Source organism: Chelonus insularis, unplaced genomic scaffold (genome assembly GCF_013357705.1).
Source record: "Chelonus insularis isolate UGA/USDA-ARS -01 unplaced genomic scaffold, ASM1335770v1 contig_3_pilon, whole genome shotgun sequence".
Lineage (NCBI taxonomy): Eukaryota > Metazoa > Arthropoda > Insecta > Hymenoptera > Braconidae > Chelonus > Chelonus insularis.
This window is the reverse complement of record NW_023276556.1, coordinates 650,919-670,627: the sequence shown is the minus strand read 5'-3', so window position 1 is coordinate 670,627 and position 19,709 is coordinate 650,919. Positions and strand designations below refer to the sequence as shown.

The 19,709-nt window shown below is 27.3% G+C and overlaps 1 protein-coding gene across 2 annotated transcripts in view; it reads left to right on the top strand.

Annotated features, from left to right (window-relative positions):
- The window catches only part of LOC118068325 (Matrix metalloproteinase 2), a 123,059-nt gene that overhangs the window by 100,578 nt on the left and 2,772 nt on the right, over positions 1-19,709 (top strand). For both annotated transcript variants that reach the window (XM_035085627.1, XM_035085628.1), the window contains 3 exons: positions 3,606-3,752; positions 8,158-8,300; positions 15,574-15,732. In XM_035085627.1, the coding sequence (XP_034941518.1) occupies positions 3,606-3,752; positions 8,158-8,300; positions 15,574-15,732 (449 nt within the window). The remainder of the gene's footprint in view (positions 1-3,605; positions 3,753-8,157; positions 8,301-15,573; positions 15,733-19,709) is intronic.

Genomic DNA, 19,709 nt, shown 5'->3' with positions numbered 1-19,709 from the left:
AAGGTTATGATGTTTTTTTCTATAAGATAAGTGATAATCAATCTAAATTCGTTCATTCCTTAGGCTATTAGCGATTAGTTTATAATTGTTGTTTGTGAAATGTAATTAATAATTAGTTTGAATTTTTAGTTGTAAAGTGTAAGAATTGTTTAGTAAAAATTGTTGTAATCAAGTATACATCATTATTAAAATTTTAAAAAATCATTGAATTTAATTTTGGTGTGAATTATTTAAATAATTAGTGAAATTATAAGCACGACCTAAATTATCCTTATTCCGTATTGAATTTTCTAAATCTCTATTAAATAAGTATATACTGAAGATACTAAATAAGAATTTCGGAATTCAGAAACGTCAGTATAAATTCAATATTGAAAAATTATTTTCATACTGAATCTATCTTGACAGTTCTGAGAATGGAATTATTCAGATATGTTCGATATAAATTCAGTAAAGATTTCTTTATCAAATGAATATCCATAAAATATTTAATTTATATTGAATATATCGAAAAATTTAATATATTTAATATAATTAAATAATAATTATTATTATAATTCCATATATTTAATATAATATAAGATTCATATAAAAACTTCGACTCCGGATATTTCAGAACACAAATTACACTTTTTGGTTTATCTTATTTTTCAACGATTTGTATTCTTGAATTCTGTTCGGAAGCCTATATTCGGTTATAACAATAAATAAAAGTAACAATAACAGCTATTACTTATTTGAATATCTCAATTTAAAAAAGTCAGCATATGTTATTAAAAAAAAAATAGTAATTTTATAAAAACGAATTTGGTATAAAAAAAATGCACAAACTCATGTATCTGGTATCCTTTCCAGTTCAGTAAAAGGCAAAAATTGTCTACGTTTTTTAATAGTTGCATTATTAATAGAGATATGAAAAAATATGATAATACTACTTGAAAGCAATAAATGTTGCCGCCGTTCATTTAATGAAGTAATTATGATAATGCATTATTAGAGGAATATTATAAGTTGATAAAGAAATGTTGAAAGCGGATGTAAATAAATAAAAATATTCATCAATCAGAAGTGAAACATTTTGTTGAATATTTATTGGTGCACAGAAGGGTTGTGTGTCTCTAAATAAAGATATTTCAGTGTGAACATGAGTGGTAGGTCGAGAGGGAGGATATAGCGGAGGGCAGGAGATATTCGCGGGAGAGTAACGAGGCGTCGCCACAGGGGATACAGGAGAGCACCGACTGCTGTACTAGCCTGGTGATTTATGATGTCGCTCACCCAAAGTACCTCACGTGCTCTCCTTTTCAAACCGTCCCCTTTCACCGCTCAAACTACTCGGCCTCTCGCCTATATCCTCGACGCTTTTGCATATTCGTCGACATACGAGCTTTCTCCCTGTATACTATTTCCACCTGTTTTGCTCATGTAATGTGAAAATACTTCTATCAGCCACCTTCGACCTTCCTCCAAATTACTTTTACGAACTTCAAACAATTTTTGTTCTATCGCATAGACTAAAATAAAAACGAAAACTTTGTTCTCAAAACTCGCTACTCTTTTCTTTCAAGATTATATTCTTTTTTTTTGTGAACAACGATTTATTTCAAGTTGAAACAAAATCTCGACTCCATTTCCAATTGTAGAAATTGCTGCCTCAAAAGATTATGGAAAATAAAAATTTTGTTTACCAGAGAGAAATCAACTTTGAGTTTTTTTTTTAATTTTATTTTATTCAAAGTGATATGAGAATGCATTCTATCAATATTTTATGGGTAAAAAATTAATTGTAACAAAAGTTTCATAGTAGTGATGAATACTTACTGAAAGTAAGACATTAAAATTAAATGGAAATATCAATTCAATTATATCATTAAAAAAATACTCCAATTATTTCTACTTTGATATTAAATTATTTTTTATTACAACTAAATATTTTTCATTTCATTTCTAATAATCCAGAGTCAAAAATTTATCAGAAATACCATCTGTGCAAGTATTATCAGTTTAAATTTAAAAATAAAACATTATTTTTCACAAAAATATTTTTAGCTTATATTTACGCTTTTTCCACTCCGCTTATTTATCACTGTCGAGTGAATCAATTTTAAATAAAAACAATCTAAAATTTGCATTTAATTAACATTGCAGTATTTTACGACAAGTACATTGCTAAGTTTACTGTGACCCAAGTATTTTCAATTCAATTCGTTCTTTTTCCATTACACATCTTCTAATTAACATTTAAGTCGAAACTACATTTCTGATACCATTTTTATTATCTGTTAAAAAACAAAATACATGCATTAGACTTGAGATTATTTTTTCACGTCATTATATAATGCACTCACATAAAATTTAAATAAAAAAGTAATCTTAGTCATGAAACAAAAATTTATTGTTAACTTTTTCGGTTTTTCTCGTCTTTATAGTTTTTAACTTGGGTGATTTCTACGAGCTTTCAAGAAGAACCGGATGAAGTGAAACAGGCGAACGATAAAATATAATCTTGTAGAACAAACTTGTTCTAGAATATTCCATTGCATCGCGGAATAGACCGTCTTTATAGCGTGATTGTCATGAGACAAGAAAGACGTTAGAGATATAATTCAAAATATAGAAAAGAACTTTTATGCCTTAACGATATTACATGTACAGCGTAACGATAAAGAATATTATTCAACAATTTTATATGTTACATCCTGTACACATCACTGTATTTTATCAAGTGAACACAACCAAACGAGATTTTTTTCTCTGCTTTGTCCATCTCATTTGACGTTTAGTCTCACGTATCTCGGCTTTTTTACATCATGTATCTTTTTTTGTCGGTCATCCTCTATTCGTGGTTTTATTCTCTTGGAATGATAGCCACTTTTTCCTGAGAAAATTTAGTAGTATAAAATATCAGGTATCAGAAATAAAAAAAAAGAGAGAATAAATAAATAATAGAGCAAAAAAGTTTGAAAATAACATGGAAACTGGAGAATATGTGTACATATAAAGAAGAAATATTATCGGATTGTTTTTTTATTTTTTTTGTATATATATATATACCCTAAAAATAGTAAAATATTGGCAATAATGGTTCATCTATGTTACTTGTAACGCGCACATGGCATTTGTTTGCATTTGCATGTGACATTTATGCTATACGTGATTTTTTCACACAGTTCATAATCCAATATTCACTCGAAAGAAATCTCAAGGGTGTAGATATGTCACGGGGATGAATTGCATATTAGCCGGTACCAATTTGATTATGATGAAACAAGAGTAGATTAGAGTTTTATTTTAGAGTCTAGTAAAATACCAATTTTTAACAATTATCTGTTATCATTAGCATAGATGACATTTCCAGCTGACATTGGCCAATTTTTCCCTGTTTTATTTTGACAATGGCTACCAAACTTTTTTCTTTCAAGTTTTAATGACCAATTAAGCCCAAATAATAACAAAAACAAAACGTTTGAACTCTAATGATTATAATAATTCGCTTATAACTTTTTATCATGTTTACGCTTATATTTTTTTATAAATAGAATATAATATGCATTCAATTAAAGATTAATACAAGCTATATTTATAAAAATTGTTAACTTTTTCAGCCTAAGAACTACCCAACCAAGTGGTTTGGATACGTATGGAGTACGACAGGAGTTGAGTCGGGCTTTGGATCTTTGGGCAAGGAATTCGAAACTCACCTTTCAGGAAGTTAATAGTGATCGTGCAGATATCCTTATCTACTTTCACAGGTATTTATACAATAATAGCATTATTACTATGTAGCATATGTTCAGTTCCATCGATGAATATTTGTAAGAAAATTTCAGTTAAATATTTAAATATTATTGATGAAATTACAAGTACTATGAGCAGCATTTTCTCCTCATTCTTTCAAAAACTCAATAATTTATAAATAATTATTTTTTTCTAGAAAATTGACCGGTGAAATAAGAATAAATTTTTTTTGTAAATATAGACTTAAAACACAAAAGTAAAAATTTATAATTGATCTATTCGATTTTATGTAATTGTAGTAATTTTATTCACTGAATTAATATATTAATTACGATTATTATTCAAAGTTGAAGGCATATTTTTAACTGAAATGGAGAATATGTGAAAAAAAGGTAACAATGAAGTATGGAAAAAGTAGAAAGCAACTAAAAGAGAATTAGTGTGACGTAAGTTAGTAAATACAAGCTTAATTAGAAATTCTATGGTCATTCATGTCGGGTTACTTTTATAAATCAATTTAGAATTAAAAAATTATCACCAATTTATCATTCCAATTTCTGTCTCTCGATCGTACTCGTTCATTTATTTATTCAAAGAACGAATATTTTTCTTCAAGTTAAAAAGATATTATCATAGTTATATTATATTATCAAAAATGTTGTATTTTTAAAAATAAAATGATAGTATATTAATCCGATTGGAATTATTGAAATGCAAACGAATAGAGTATCTCGGTCATGAGCACAATCAATTTTATCACTAAATATATACTTGATAATTTACAAATGAGTGCACTTGATTGTGATATCAAAGTACACGTCCTGTTTCACCCATTCGTTCAATGAAAACTCATATTCAGCACCATTGCCGGGTTGCTTTTATAAAGTCGAACAATTGTTGGTTCTATGCATAATTTCCCCGCATAATGTAGTGCCTATAAATTACATTTTCAGTAATATTTACATTGATTTATTAATATATACTAGTTAATATAACTCGACTATATATTCTGTTTCATTATTACCAATATAGACAATAATGATCATTTTGTTAACTGAAAAAATTTATTACGACTTCAATATTTTATTGAACGCTTCTATTGACGTAATTACTTTTATTAATTCTCTATTATATAAATTAAGATGATAATAATCATAAAAAAGTGTTTGTAAAAAATATTACTCTTGATATAATAAAGCACAAATTGGAGAAATAAAATATGTAATAAAATGGGTATTTTTATTTTTATTAGATTTTACAGATTCAATAAAATGAAAATCAATACCATCATACATTTTTTTTTAATTTCATGAGTATAATAGAGTCTAGTTGAAAATTCATTTAACACGGCAAATATCAAACATAAGCATAATAAAAAAAAGTATATTAGATTTAAAAAAAATGCAAAAGAAGACGGTAATGAAAATTTATCATTTACTAGAATGTTTTTACAGAATAAAATTTTTCTCATTGTATTCAAGAAACAATAAAATTCAATTTCACTGCTCCAATTTCATGGTATCAACATTGTTGGAATTTTTTGTTATAACGGAATAAAAATTACGTCAAGAGAGTGAAAATTTATTTAAAAAAAAAATTTTTTTTTAAGAATTTAATGTTACATAATAGATAGATGTCAAGTACAGGAAGGAATAAGCAGAGAAATATACGCTTAAATTGTCGACTTCTTTTCTTTGTATTCGTTTATGAGGTTTTTAATTTTAAAATCAATGCAACACAAAAGTTTGCAATGTTAGAATATAAACAGCTCTGTAAAATAAACAAAGAGGAGGGTGTAAAAGACGTGAGAAGGAAAATGATAAAACAAGAATAAAGAATTACACTCAAACCCGCAAACCTCTACAGAACATACCGTAAAATTACTCGTCTATTGTCTGTAATGTCAAAATTATAATTTATATGCGGTCAACCGATGCAAGAGTTATTTCCCTGCTCCGTACTCATATATTGTATACTGTTTCAACACAGTTTGCGTTGAGTCTTTGTGTTCAAATGTCAACCAAACTAGTGAGGATGACAGTGTGTGATTATTTCCGTTATCTAAACGCTCAAATCAACACAATCTGTATCTGTTTCCCTATCTTTTAGTTCAGGCAAATTGTTTTTTGCCGAAATACTTCAGTGTGATTATTCCACTATTTTTTGAACATTTATCTTATTTTAAGCTGACATGTTTAGAGAACATATGCCATGTTTTTCTGTGGATTAAAATTCAATAGACCCATATGTAGTTATGAATAGATAAATATTAATCAGTAGTTTACATTCTAAAACAGGCATTAGTAGTGATTACTGAGAATTGATATTTTGATATAGATGTTTACTTATGTTAATATTGAAAATGATAATCATTTAATTAGTGGATTGTTTGCAAATTGAAATTGTTCTTCTTTTCACCAATAATAAAAAAGTAAGAAAAAAGTATTTACTCATTCTTTATGTTTAAAGATAAAGAACATTGAAAAAATTAATTTTATCTGCAACAAATTGTTTTTTCGAAATCAGTATTATCAACTTAAGTTCATTATTTCGATTTTTTTTTGTTGAAGCCTTTTAACAGAATTTCTGTAGCACCAATTTCAATAGTACGGTTTTTTTCTATGAACACTTTTGTTACCAGGTGGGAAAAAATTTGTTAAAAAATACGATGCTTTGTTATTTTTTTTTTTTTGTTGAAAAATAAATTTATTCCTTCTACAGGACGATTCTATTATTTAGCGGTATTCTTTTGAAACAAAACGATATTTCTCTGTTAGTGACAACTTTCAATAACAATATCTAGATCAATAAATACTTTTAATTCAAACAATACTATTTTGGACTGATTCACTTTAATATCTTGTATTTTAGTTATTCCGAATATCGATGTATACATGGATATACAAATCAAAATACAAAAAAGGTTTAATATTTAAACACATCCTCGTCACTAATTGGATTTATTTATATTTTTTATTTTCTTTGTTGCTCTGAATCTTTAGGATTTCCAATTATTTTCTTTATAATATCTCTTTTTCACATCTTTTCAGAAAAAAAAAAAAATTCGATTCGTTTCATTTATTTTATAGCCTCATTTGCCTTTCTTTCCGGGTCAGTTTTTTTTCTATAAAAAACATCTAATAAAAAAAGGGTTTCTATTTGCAGAATAGAAAACTACAGAAATCAGTAAAATTTGTGATGTAGAAAAACAAAATAAAGTTACCAGAGGTGAATGTGAATTCTAGAACATTTCGATACTACAGAAAAATCCCTGGATACTATCTAGACAATTTGCAACGCAGAGATCTTGTTGTTGTTGGTAGGAAAGAACTGGGCAAGTAAAAAAAATACCCAAAGAAAGAAGGAATATATTGGAAATCGTCAAGGAAATCTAAATCACTAGGGAAATGTTTCCTTTTACAATGTTGAGTTTTACACAATTCACTTGACCCGCTTCTATTTGTATTTTCTTTTTATGAATACAAAAAAGAGTAATGACTGTTATGAAATTTTCAACGTAAACCTTAAAATACACAAAAGTTCGTTCTAATTATGAGAAAATTATTCCAACGATAGTTTCATACAAAATATCAGCTTAACGTTTAATTTACTGTACACTAGTGTATTTGACAATTCAAGTGAGCAAAACGATTACTTATTCTATGCTGGATAGTAAGAAATAGAGTTAAAATTTCGAGTTGGTTGCTTTGGAATTTTCAAACAGCCCGACACAAATGATTAAATTAAAATTTCATTTAAAAACTTTAGATAATTTTATTATTTGTTTAAATTATTTTACTTTTAAATTAAAAAATAAACTTGTAGAGAAGAAAAGTTCGTGATTTAATGATCCGAAAATGCAAGAATAATTTTGATAATAACGATAAAAATAAATTGACTCTTTTGAAAAAGATAACCAAAAAATGACCACAGTGTTGATCTTTGAAAAGAGAAACTTCATAAGGATTTAGAAATTGCATTTATTTTGAAGACAATCTCTAGATTGTGGAACGTTTTAAATTTCATATGCACCTAGTTTTTAACATGTATTATATTTATATTAATGAAGTCGGTATTTCAATTTTGTAGCATCTAATGACTTTATCGTTTGCAATTTAACATAAAATTAGTTTGTTTGTTATAAAATCTACATGATTTCAAAATAAAATGAATTTTATATTTTTCGCACATGTCCATGTAAATTTATAAATAGAACTAAAATAAAAAGAAATGAACATGAAAATATAACAAAATATGGTAAATTCAATAAATATATGAGAACCAAACTTCTATCAAATTAATTACATTCGTAATTCTAATGAATTTTAATTCACTTTTCTAATATTCTTACCTTCCATTTATTCATTTACTTAATCGATAGTTTTATACATAAGATACTAACAAATTTTTGTTTTGTAGGGGATATCATGGAGATGGATATCCTTTTGATGGAAGAGGACAAATATTAGCTCATGCATTTTTTCCTGGTCGTGATCGAGGAGGCGATGCACATTTTGATGAGGAAGAGATTTGGTTACTTCAGAATGATAGCAATGAAGAAGGTGATGTTTGTTATAATACTAATGAAATTCAAGTTTTTCAAAATTTTAACAACTGATTTATTCCTTGAAAGGTGTCTGTCTACCTATTGATTTATTTACTTTAATAATAAGTGAGTGAAAATATAAATAATAATTTGAACACATATTCTTACCTACGTGAAAGATAATTTTATCTACTTTACCGCTTTAAAGATAAGGTCAAAGGAAGAGAAGATCAATATCGTCGCGATGCTAAGATAAAAAATTTTGCAAGAAAGCTCAACAAAAAAAGAAAGAAAAGTAGTTACACGATCTACACCGATACTTTATACATTCAGGTGAATAGTCTTGATGCTGGTTTCAGGAACGTAAAGTTTTTGATATTGAGCCAAGTAGGTCAACGCTTGGCCCATATGATAAGACATTTTTTGAGACCGATAAACGACTGGAGATTATCGATTTGGCAAGAAAAGGCGTTTGTCGATTTACAGTTTTTTGTTGTAAGATTAAACGCTTTTTTAAAGAAATTAATAAAATGAAACAAAGAGCAATCAATAATACTTGAAAGATACATTTTATGATTCAGCAAGTTTTAAATTTATGTAAACGTCGGAATAATTTAGGAAAAAAAGGAAACTGACATCTGCATGTTAGAAAAATATGAGCTTGTCTATTGTTTTAAGAGAAATATCAGTATCTTTTCAATCTTAAGATTATATATTGCTTTTAGAGGAAATTTAATTTGAAATTCATATCTAATCCATTGTTAAAATAAAATGAGAAACCTGTAAAAAATTCAGGTTTTAATTTAAGATTTTTAATGACCAAAATAATTATTCTTATTGTTCAAGTAAATTTTGTTGGTCTCATAAAAGTTTTTAATGATTTTAAGAAGTTATACAATTCTTTTAAATCTAAAATTAAGTTAGATGAATATTTCAATGTAGACTGATGTTATTAAAATTTATACTACCATGAATCATTGATTAAAGATCATTGTCTAAAAAAAGAAATCTCATCAACAATCTGGATCAAAAAACGTTATAAAATAACTATCCACATAGACATTTCAGTCAGTGAAATTTTGATTTTAATCACATCTATCATTTCATTACAAACGATTTAACTAATACTATTGGAAAGTAGTCGCTTAACTACTGTACTATTGAAATCTGTAATTGATAACGAAATTCGAGTAACCACTTCAAAAGTCAGCCACAGCAATCAATATTTTGATTTTATTTCCTGTGAATTATATATTGGTATTCAAACGTACACTTTGCAGACTGAACTCTTTATGCATAATATCCTGTCGATTATTCATAGATTCGGAAGCAATTTTTTTGGTAAGATCTTTTGAAATATTGATAAAGACGTTTCGTAGCTTTGCATATAAAGCTAAAACTCAGACGAGTTGATGATAGATATCACAAAAGCGGTTGAAGTAGTATCTCCATTTTGATATAACGATATAGCTAGAGATAAATTCTTTCTATACTGAAAACCAAGACAAAAAGTTCAATATCTTATCAAGTCTTTGATACAGGATGAAACAATAAAATATCCTGGACTTCTCTCAATTGTTCAGCTTTCTTTTGTCTTTTTCACTTTCTTGTAAGTCCCATATACATAAGTTTCCTTGATCCTCTCACGTACAAAATACGAACCACTTTGATAGAATCAACTCTTTTCTTCCAAAGACCGATGAGATAAATATCCTGTGCTTGTATACTAAGATTTTAGCTTGATATCCTTCTTTATACTATTTCTCTCTCATTCACTGCACACACTTCTTTATTCTCTCGGTCTTTCTCTTTACTTTGCCAAACTGTTAGATTGGTTTGTTTTCAAACCTAGCTGTGAATCGCTTTTATAAATGTTTCATAGTTCACAAAAAAATTAATGACAAAGAAACTAGTGAAGGAAAAAATAAAAATAAAATAAAATATTTTTAAAAACTTGTAACAACACTTTTTCTACGCTATTATAATTATACAAAGTATTCAAATTTTTCGAATACTTTTCACTATTATAATGAATACAAAGTATTGGAATTTTTCTTTAGATCTACTAACATATGCTCGACTTAATGTATTTTTCTCTATTTAATCTACTGTCTATCAACCGTAGAATTATCTTAAAACGTCTAACTTTTTATTATTAAATTCACTTCATTCTTTTGCCGCCAAGTTTCACGTTTAATATCAATTTGAGGAATAATAAAATGTATCACATAGCAAATTAATTGAGCAGAAAATTTGGCAAGTAATGTGTATTGTCACAGATATATTGTAGAGAATAATTGAAAGGTTAACCGAGTGAGTTAAATATTTGTAATTCATAATTATGAAATAACAAATCGGTAGAAATATTAGATCAAAAATAATTCGTTCGAGGTTTTGTCAATTCAAAATGCATTGTTATTTATAGTTGATAGATAAGAAGGTGTTTGAACTTTTTAGGTAATTCAATACACACGATCTACTTTTATAATCTATAAATAAATTATAAAAATAAAAATATTTTTCCATTAACTTATAAAACTATAATAGAGAAAAATAAAAGTATTAGAAAATTTTAAAAAGATTTTATTTATTTTAAAATTTCTTATGAAAAATATTTCAAATTACTGATTATGAATTATGGGTTAATCTTATTATTAATGTTGAATACTGTTTGGTATATTTAGCAATAGATAACGATTATTATTCTTAACTAATTCCAAACATTTATATTCATTATTTTCAATTCATTGTGTACTTAATCATTTTGACATTTACATTTAGGAAATGCTGGTAAATTGCATGGCGAGATTATTATTAATCTTGCTAAATTAATCAGCTTAGTGCTTTACATACATCGATGCCTAGAAACTCGCATTCAATTATATCCCTTTCATGATTCAATATTCCTCAAAAGCTTTTCTCTACCCTTCAACTTCCTCTCTTTCTCTTCTTCCCTTTCATCATCTATGCCAACTTTAGTTGTTTACAACTCGAGTAATTACTATTGTTTTCAACTCCTGAAACAATATACTCGATGAGAATCATTTTTCATCAAAGGGGCCTAAATAAAAAAAAAAGATACAACGAAGATAAAAGAGAATATTAAAAATAATAGAGGCTTTCTGCAATAGACTTTTTTTAGTTCAAATGCTATTTTAACATTTAAGTGTTCTTAGGAAAGAAAAGTAAAAAGTAAAGAAATTGTTGAAAATCTCACAATTCAAGTATGACCTATATTTTATTATTATTTTACTCTTATTTTAATGTATGTTAATTTTAATTTATCAAAATATACTGAAAATTTCACAATTGTATGCATTTGTGAAATTGTGATCAACCAAATAAATGTTATGCAAATAATAACAAATATTAATTAATTAGTTGATCAAATTATTTTCTATATGGTTCAGTTTTCTACTATTTTCAATTGAATCAAATATTATTTATAACGAAAATAAACTCACGAACTAACGTATTCAGGTGTCATATAACTTTGAAAATACATATGTTTACTTGTCAACAATATAACACAGGTTGATGTGAATATGATAATCATTGTTAATTAACGTCAATACTGTTGTTATTGAATTAGTAAATTAATTAGTAGAGTATAAATGATGAGATATTATAAAAATAGACATACTGCAATGAGATCTGTACCAAAACAAATATAATTTGTTTCCATTTTAAAATAAAAAAAACCTTGAAAAAATATGCTTTAACATAAAAAATAAATCATATTTACTTTTCTATTAAAGTTCATAAAATAGTAATGAGCAATAAAATCTTGGGCAAATGTTTTTTAACTTCTAATTGATTTTAATGAACAAAACCTGTTCAACGAAAACCAATAAATGATGAAAAAACACTTAACTATTTTCTCTGCTAAAAGTTTCTAAAATAAAAAAAAATGAGTGAAAATAAATAAAAAAAGTTAAATATATTATTCATAATATCCACATATTGGTGTAGTAATTTTTGAGAGAATAACACGCTGATAAAATTTAACGTAAATGTTTATATTGTGTGAGAGCTTGGAGCGTTTTCTTGGATTAGCAATTTTCAAGTCTATAACCCATGGTAATGGTTGTAATGTTAGTCGATGTGAGATAGGAAGGAAGATGGAGATAGAGAAACGACTATCGTAAATGCACAGTGCGTTTCTTGATAACAATATACGTTTAGTTGATACATGTATTCATTGTGTATATACACAATCTGTGTATGCATATTAATGGAATGTGAAGGTGCTACAGCGTGACCTGATGTCGACTTCAGACACATTAAAGCTCTGAATTATTAACGGAGCCAATTGACAATGGATTCTCTTCACTTACTCTGCAATCTCCCTACTGAACAAACCGTTCTCTTTTAATTCTCACAGGGGAATAACTATACACAAGAGTTGAAAATCTCTTCAATCTTTTATGAAGAATGAAAGCTTGATCGCAATTCACGTCATGACCTGTCGATACGTCTTCACTTCTGATATACGCCAGAATTATGAAAGTATTTTGGTGAAAAATGAAAATTTTTTTAAAAACTAACGTTTCTTATATCTTAATACCTCGATATAATACTTAGAATTTTATTCATTAAGTTATCATGAATTTTTAACGTAATCCTAGGCTTCAGGATGTTAAATTAATAACTAAAATAAATATTGAACTTTAGGCAAAGTAATGATGATTTTTCTCAATACTTTTATCTGTGTAAAAAATACAATTTCTTTCTTTTACATAATTTATCAGATATATAATTGAAGTTCAGTGAAAGATTGATGGTACATTCTCTTTACTCTATTAATATTAAATGATTATACCATCGACGCAATATCCTGCACACCATTAAATAGATGAGTGTAATAACGAAAAATTATTAGATAGTAAAACTTCATCAAGAAAAAATTAATAATGTTATAATTACGGTGTTTCTTACATCCTCATCATCTGCTTATTGAAAGAATCTGTTCATATTTTTGATGTACATCTTTATAAATAGATAATTTCAAAAAATCTCCTAATTTATAAAATTTCAAATATTTTCTAATCACATATTCATAATGAGGCTAGGACACTTGAAACCACTTTGAAAAGCTTTACTGAAAGCTTTTGTTTAAGCTCCATTCCAAGAATTCCAAATGACTTATTACCAATTATAACTTATTAAAAAGAGTCTCTCTACTTTCTAGAACTTAAATATCTTGCAAAAATTTTTAAATAATGTTAATTAGAATTATAATTAAAGTTATCAACAAGTAAAATAAACACAAAATTTCTAAAAAAAATAAATTTACAAAACAAAAAGAAAATTCAAAACATATAAATTGAGAATGCTTTTGATAAAGTACTTAAGAATATGACAGCATAACTATGGTCTTAAGGAGATTATTCAATGTCTCATTTGTTAAAAAAAAGAAATGGAAGAAAAAAAACAAGAGGGTGCACGTGTAGAGTATCTTCAGCAAGACGAAGTTGGGTCGAGAGCTTGGACGGAAGTTTCCTCGTTAAGAAGTTGCCCGTGTGCTTCACGGTACCTGTCATATACATAGTTATGTATTTTCGTGAGACTGCTTTGCGGCGACACTAACGGTGTTACCATGGAGCCACAGACTCCAGGTACTTAGTACTTGAAAACTTTCTCAGTGAAAGTATCACATTCAACGACAACTTTATTGTTTCTCGAAATAACTTTGTTAATTATTGTTCTAACAATTAATTATTATTACTGATACAAAAATCATTCAAAGTTGTTACTAATAAATAGTAATATTATTATACCAACACTGTTATACTAGCAAACTGTTTTCATAATTATCACAATTTATTTTCCATTTGAGTTATTTTACTCTATTTCCATTTTATATTCAACAAATACAGTATTATTTTTACTCTGACTGAGCTTGTATTAAAATGCAAGCAAGTAAGTCGTCGAATGAATTGAAAATTTTTTCATGTCAAAATTCAGAGAATTATTCCATTCGATGAATTCACCTCTGCTATTATTGCCTACGTGAGTTTTCATCATGTATAGCCAATATGAAAATGTTCCAAACAATTTCCATCTATATTCAAAATAAATAAATCGTTTTTTTTTCTCAAATTGACGTTAATTTTTATCGTGAAAAACAATGGAAAATTTGTTATTCAAATAGTAGCTGTATATTTTTATTTGCTCATTAACATAATAGTTTGTGGAACTTTTTTGTTTTAACAAACTATTTAGTGCGTACAGCATATTTAATTAGAATCTTATACTGATTTTGTCTTAATTACTATATTGCTGTGCTGAAAATGATTATGTTAAATATTTTTTATGAATATTAATATTAAGTCATAAAAAAAATTATTATTTTAACAATATTTTTATCATAGATAATGAAGTAAAGTTTTCGGAAAATGTATTGTTCAATACTACAACAACTGCTTTATTCAACATTATTGAAACAAATTAATTCTTTATAATCGCAATCTATTTCATTTCCAATGGTGTTGTCGAGAAATTTTTCTATGTCATAGCTGCCATTACTTTATTCACAAGCTTTCAATTTCTTTAAGTAATTCAATAGCAAAGAATTTTTTTCAAATATCCAACGAGCTATATAAAAAAATTACAAAAAAATCTCGACTAAAAATTGATAGCAAATGGAAGTGAACAAGCAATAAAAATAAGAAAAAATTCTATGAAAAAGGTAGAGTGTGAATAAAGAAGAAGGAGAAGAAGGAAAATGTTGAATGTGTCAAGATAAGGAAGAAAGAGTATAAGATCCAGCATGGCAATCTCCAAAGCAATTGGGTGGAAAAAACTTAGCACGCGAGGTCAAATAAGTGTTATGTTGATTCGTTATTTTACGATAGAATAAACGAGCGAATTTGTAGCAAGAATATAAGAGAAGAGAATGATGAAAAGATTATATGAAATCTATATAATTCTCACTTAAATGCCTTTATTTTTTCATGTTTTTTATCTTTATTATTTAACAGATTAACACTTCAATCTTAAGAATCTTTTATAAAAAAATACAGTTCATTTGACAATAAAATCATTTTTATACTTTAATTAAATTTTTCTAATATTAATTCAAGAAGAACACCGATTGTATTATCAATGCTTTACACAATTTATTGAAAGTTTAAACATGATGAAAAGCTAGAAATTTCATTCACAGCAACCTTGTATAAAATATATTGTTGGACATATTAACATAAACTCAATAAATTAGCTTCTCTTTTACTGGGTATAATGTTCACGTGAAATAATCTCTTAACTTAGGTCATTTTGGGTTTTAGGAACAAGTCTGTTTGCGGTGGCAGCTCACGAGTTTGGGCATTCACTTGGTCTGGCTCACAGTTCGGTACGAGGTGCTCTGATGTACCCATGGTACCAAGGAATTTCTCAAAATTATGAGCTTCCGGAGGACGATAGAAATGGGATTCAGCAGATGTACGGTAAGTCTCGGAAATTTAGATGACAAAACTTAGTTCTAAGAGCAAACTATAAAGCGTCATTGTAGCCTGTATTTAAAGGTAATATCACCTAAGTTCTACGATCAATATAATAAATTATAAGAGATGATATAAAGATAGTGAAAATCGTTGAATTAATGTTATAAGACATCGGTAAAAGCAGAATATCATAAAATCTTGAACGACCAAGATGCTCACAACTTATTAAACATTTTCCTTAGTAGGCTTCCCAACTCATAATGTATAAGTAGTGCAAGTTGATCGATAGTCAGACATGTCTTGTAGTGTTTCCCTATTCTGTTTCTGTCATGCTGATAATCTTCCCCAACCTTTTGGAATTTATGTTGGCTGTTTTGCTGACAATAGAAGCCATTTAATTTCCATTTTTTTGCACTTTTTTTATTAGTTCTGTTATATATGTACGGTCGATGAAAAGATAAAAAAAAGTATTTCAGATAACCTTTCAACACTTTTTCATCAATCAATAAATTCATTTATTTTATATCCAACGTTTTCTTGAAACTCACTTATCAAGTGGGATATCTATGTGTAAAAAAATTTTATCAAGTAGTTAAGTTTCAAACATCAATAATTTAGGGAGATTAAATGTTCTTGATGCTCATTTTATTTTTATCACTTTCAGGTCTAGTAAATTTTATATTTCAATCATTACATCATGAATCCAATCTTATTATCTTTATTATTAAATATCGCCTGTAGTTTTGGTTTACTCAAAGTCTTTAAATATAATTAAAGAGTATTGGAGAAAGCCAAGACGCCATTAAACGGCTCTTCAGTAATTATTTAGTCCACGACAACCACTTGACTTATAGTAGTAGTTACTTGTCTTCGTCTTTTACTTGATAGTAGGACACATCCTTATACTAGAGAAAACTTGCCTCCTTCCTACTTAATTTTCTCATCGTCTTCCTGTCGTCATTTCGCTTCATTTCCTTTTCATCGTTCCCACCCTTCTAACTCACCCGCCCAACATTTCCCATCAATTTCCATACACTTTTGATTTTTCCTTTTCCGTTGTTCATAAATTTGATTTAGTTCTTTTTGAAGAACTTGAACTTTTCTTTGAGTTAAAACTTTCTTCTAGAAAAAATTCTTTGCCAATGATAAAAACAGATTAAATTCTTTTAGTTGAAAAAATTTGACAAATATGGTTTTACAGAAAATCTAAAAGAAAAATAAAACTTTTGAAAGGTTTCTATTTCATCATAATCTTTTATGAAAGTTTTGCTTAATATACTACCATTTTTTAAGAAACATTTTATAATATTAAAATGTATTTTAAGTAAAACTTTCTTTTTTCGACATTTCTTGCATGTAATTTTTTTAAAAATATCATCAAGTTTATTATTTATCGTTAATCCAGTCTAACATTTGAGATCTTTTTTTCCAATTTGTTACTAATTTTTTAAGCTGCTTAGAAGCAGATATTTTTTCTCATTAAACCCAGCTGACTGTAGTCTGCAATATCCATTGTTTGTTGGCTATTTACTTTCATGAAGAAGTTCAAGACACTTTTTTATACGTAAACTACAACACTCTTTTCTTTCACATTATTCTTTTTCCTTTTTTACTAATAGTTATTTCAAAACACTTTAAATTACCTCACTTTTTGACAAAAAATGATGCTACTCTGAGACATGGATTATTATTAATAAAGTTTTCAACATTTATAGTGTTATTTCTACGAAAAAAAACCAAAGTAAATGGAATAGTTTATGAATAATTATCTGAGAAGAGTTTATTAAAAGTTATCACATAAGCTTTTTCAAAATTGAAACTGATTAAAATTTCTGATAACTTTTAAAAGTTTATCAATCAATCATTTATGTTCAATGTATATTGATAAATATATACTTTTTGGAAAAGTTCTAAATAAGATATAACAAATAATTGTTGACACATGCCAATAAATTAAGAAGTACTTTCATATTTGACGAAAGTATACTTCGCAAATTCATTTTCAACATATCACATTCCTATATTTTGAATTCTGGAAATGCTGTTTTTGACAGGATTGCTTCTCGAAAGGTCAAACGTTCCGTTTTGTAGTGAATGTCGACATGAAAGTACTTCAAGTACATTTTGATAGGATAACATGTTACACTATAATACGATCATAAATTGAAAATAAGATTGATTTATATTTAATATTTTGATAAATGATTAGTTCAATGTATCAAACTTTTTGTCAATAATCCATTTTTATGATTAAGTTTTAATGTAATTGATTTTAGAAATTATTTTGTTACTAATATTGTATAGTATTTTTAAAATATATATTTACTACAATTTAGTTCAAAACTTTGCAAATCATAGAATATATTATACCATTAATCATTCGAGAAATTTTTCAAGTAATGGCTGTGAAAGTTATTCTTAGTCATCAGAGAATGAAGAAAAAATTTTGAAAAACTGATGAATAAGAATTTTTGTTGCTAGATATCATTTGTACCCTATTCATTATGCCAATTTTATTCGATTTTGGTCACAAAAAATTTCATTTTTATTACAAATATTTATCTCTGGTTAAAAATATCGAAAAATATCTTTTGTTATAATAAAAATGCTCCGAATAATAAGAGTCGTGTCACGTTTCTTGCCCTCGTTTTCTGTCGTAGAAAATGGAAAGCCACATAATCTTCAGTATCAAGAATTCCCAGAGTATATCCATGCTTTTTATACCCAATAATGTCTTGAACATTTTGCCTGGACGTTCATCCAGCGTGTCCCCTTACGGGAGATCCTTCTAAGCGGAATTAGAGACGAGACCGGAAACCCAAGTGCACCTGGGTCTATTTCCTTAGCCAAGTCCTGTCATTTCAAGGGTCTGGAGAAAGGAAAGGATGATTGTATAAAATGGTAGAACTGCTGAAGGCTTTAGAATGTGGTTTACGATTAGCTTTTCCTCTATCGCTAGTACTCGAACAGAGTTTCTGGTTTAAGTGTCGACCAGACCAATTCCAGTTGCCTGAGCACGATTCTGAAGTAGTACTACTCGTGTGGCTTGCACCTAGTTTAGGAAACGAGCGATCCAACCAACTCGTTATTTTCATCGTTAAATAATGACTTCTTAAGTAATAAGAACTGTTGTTAATTTTATTTATTTGTTAAGTTTATGACCGCAAATAATACCTTTATTTTATTAGACTTTAATAATTAATTAATCAATTAATTAATAATAATTAACTTTGCTTTTTTTTTAAAATAAAAAACACAGAAAAATTCTACCATCACTGTATTTTAATTATGATTCACAAAAATCATTTAGACATCATTAAAGAGTTAAAAGTTTTTTCTTGAATATTGTTTTTTTGTTATAGTCACTGAATAGAAAATAACTGACTCATTATTTGAATGTTTTTCTTAGTAACGGTGCTCTAAGTAATTGCACAAAAAACCAAGTAGCTCAGGTTTTTGTGTCTTAATATTGGTAATTGTAATAATTGAAATAAATAGGTGCCAAAGACATTTTCTGAAGTTTTTTATCACTAAAAATGATGAATTGTATCATATAAAGCATGACCTAATTCATAAAAAAAGAAAAATTAGAAGAATTATCGTGAAAGAGAATATAAATTTAAAAATAATTTTTTGCCATTCAGTCATTCAACTGAATAAACCTACGGATGGAAATAGTTGAAAATAGTTTTGAAAAAGAAATCTATTGGACACATCTGTGACTCTAAAGTTTCCATTTTAAAAAACATTATTAAAATTGATCAACCTGAGTTTCCTGACAAAAAAAATAATTAACATTTTTCTTCAATTAAGCAAATAGAAAAAAAAACTTTTAGCTTCTTTAAATATTATTTTATAAAATATTTGACGCCAGATTAACATTAAAACACTCCTTCAGTAAAGAAAAACGAATATCGAGAAGTAATAATATTAACCTCCGGAATGAAATATCCGTAACGAAAGGAAGAAATGAGGACTCG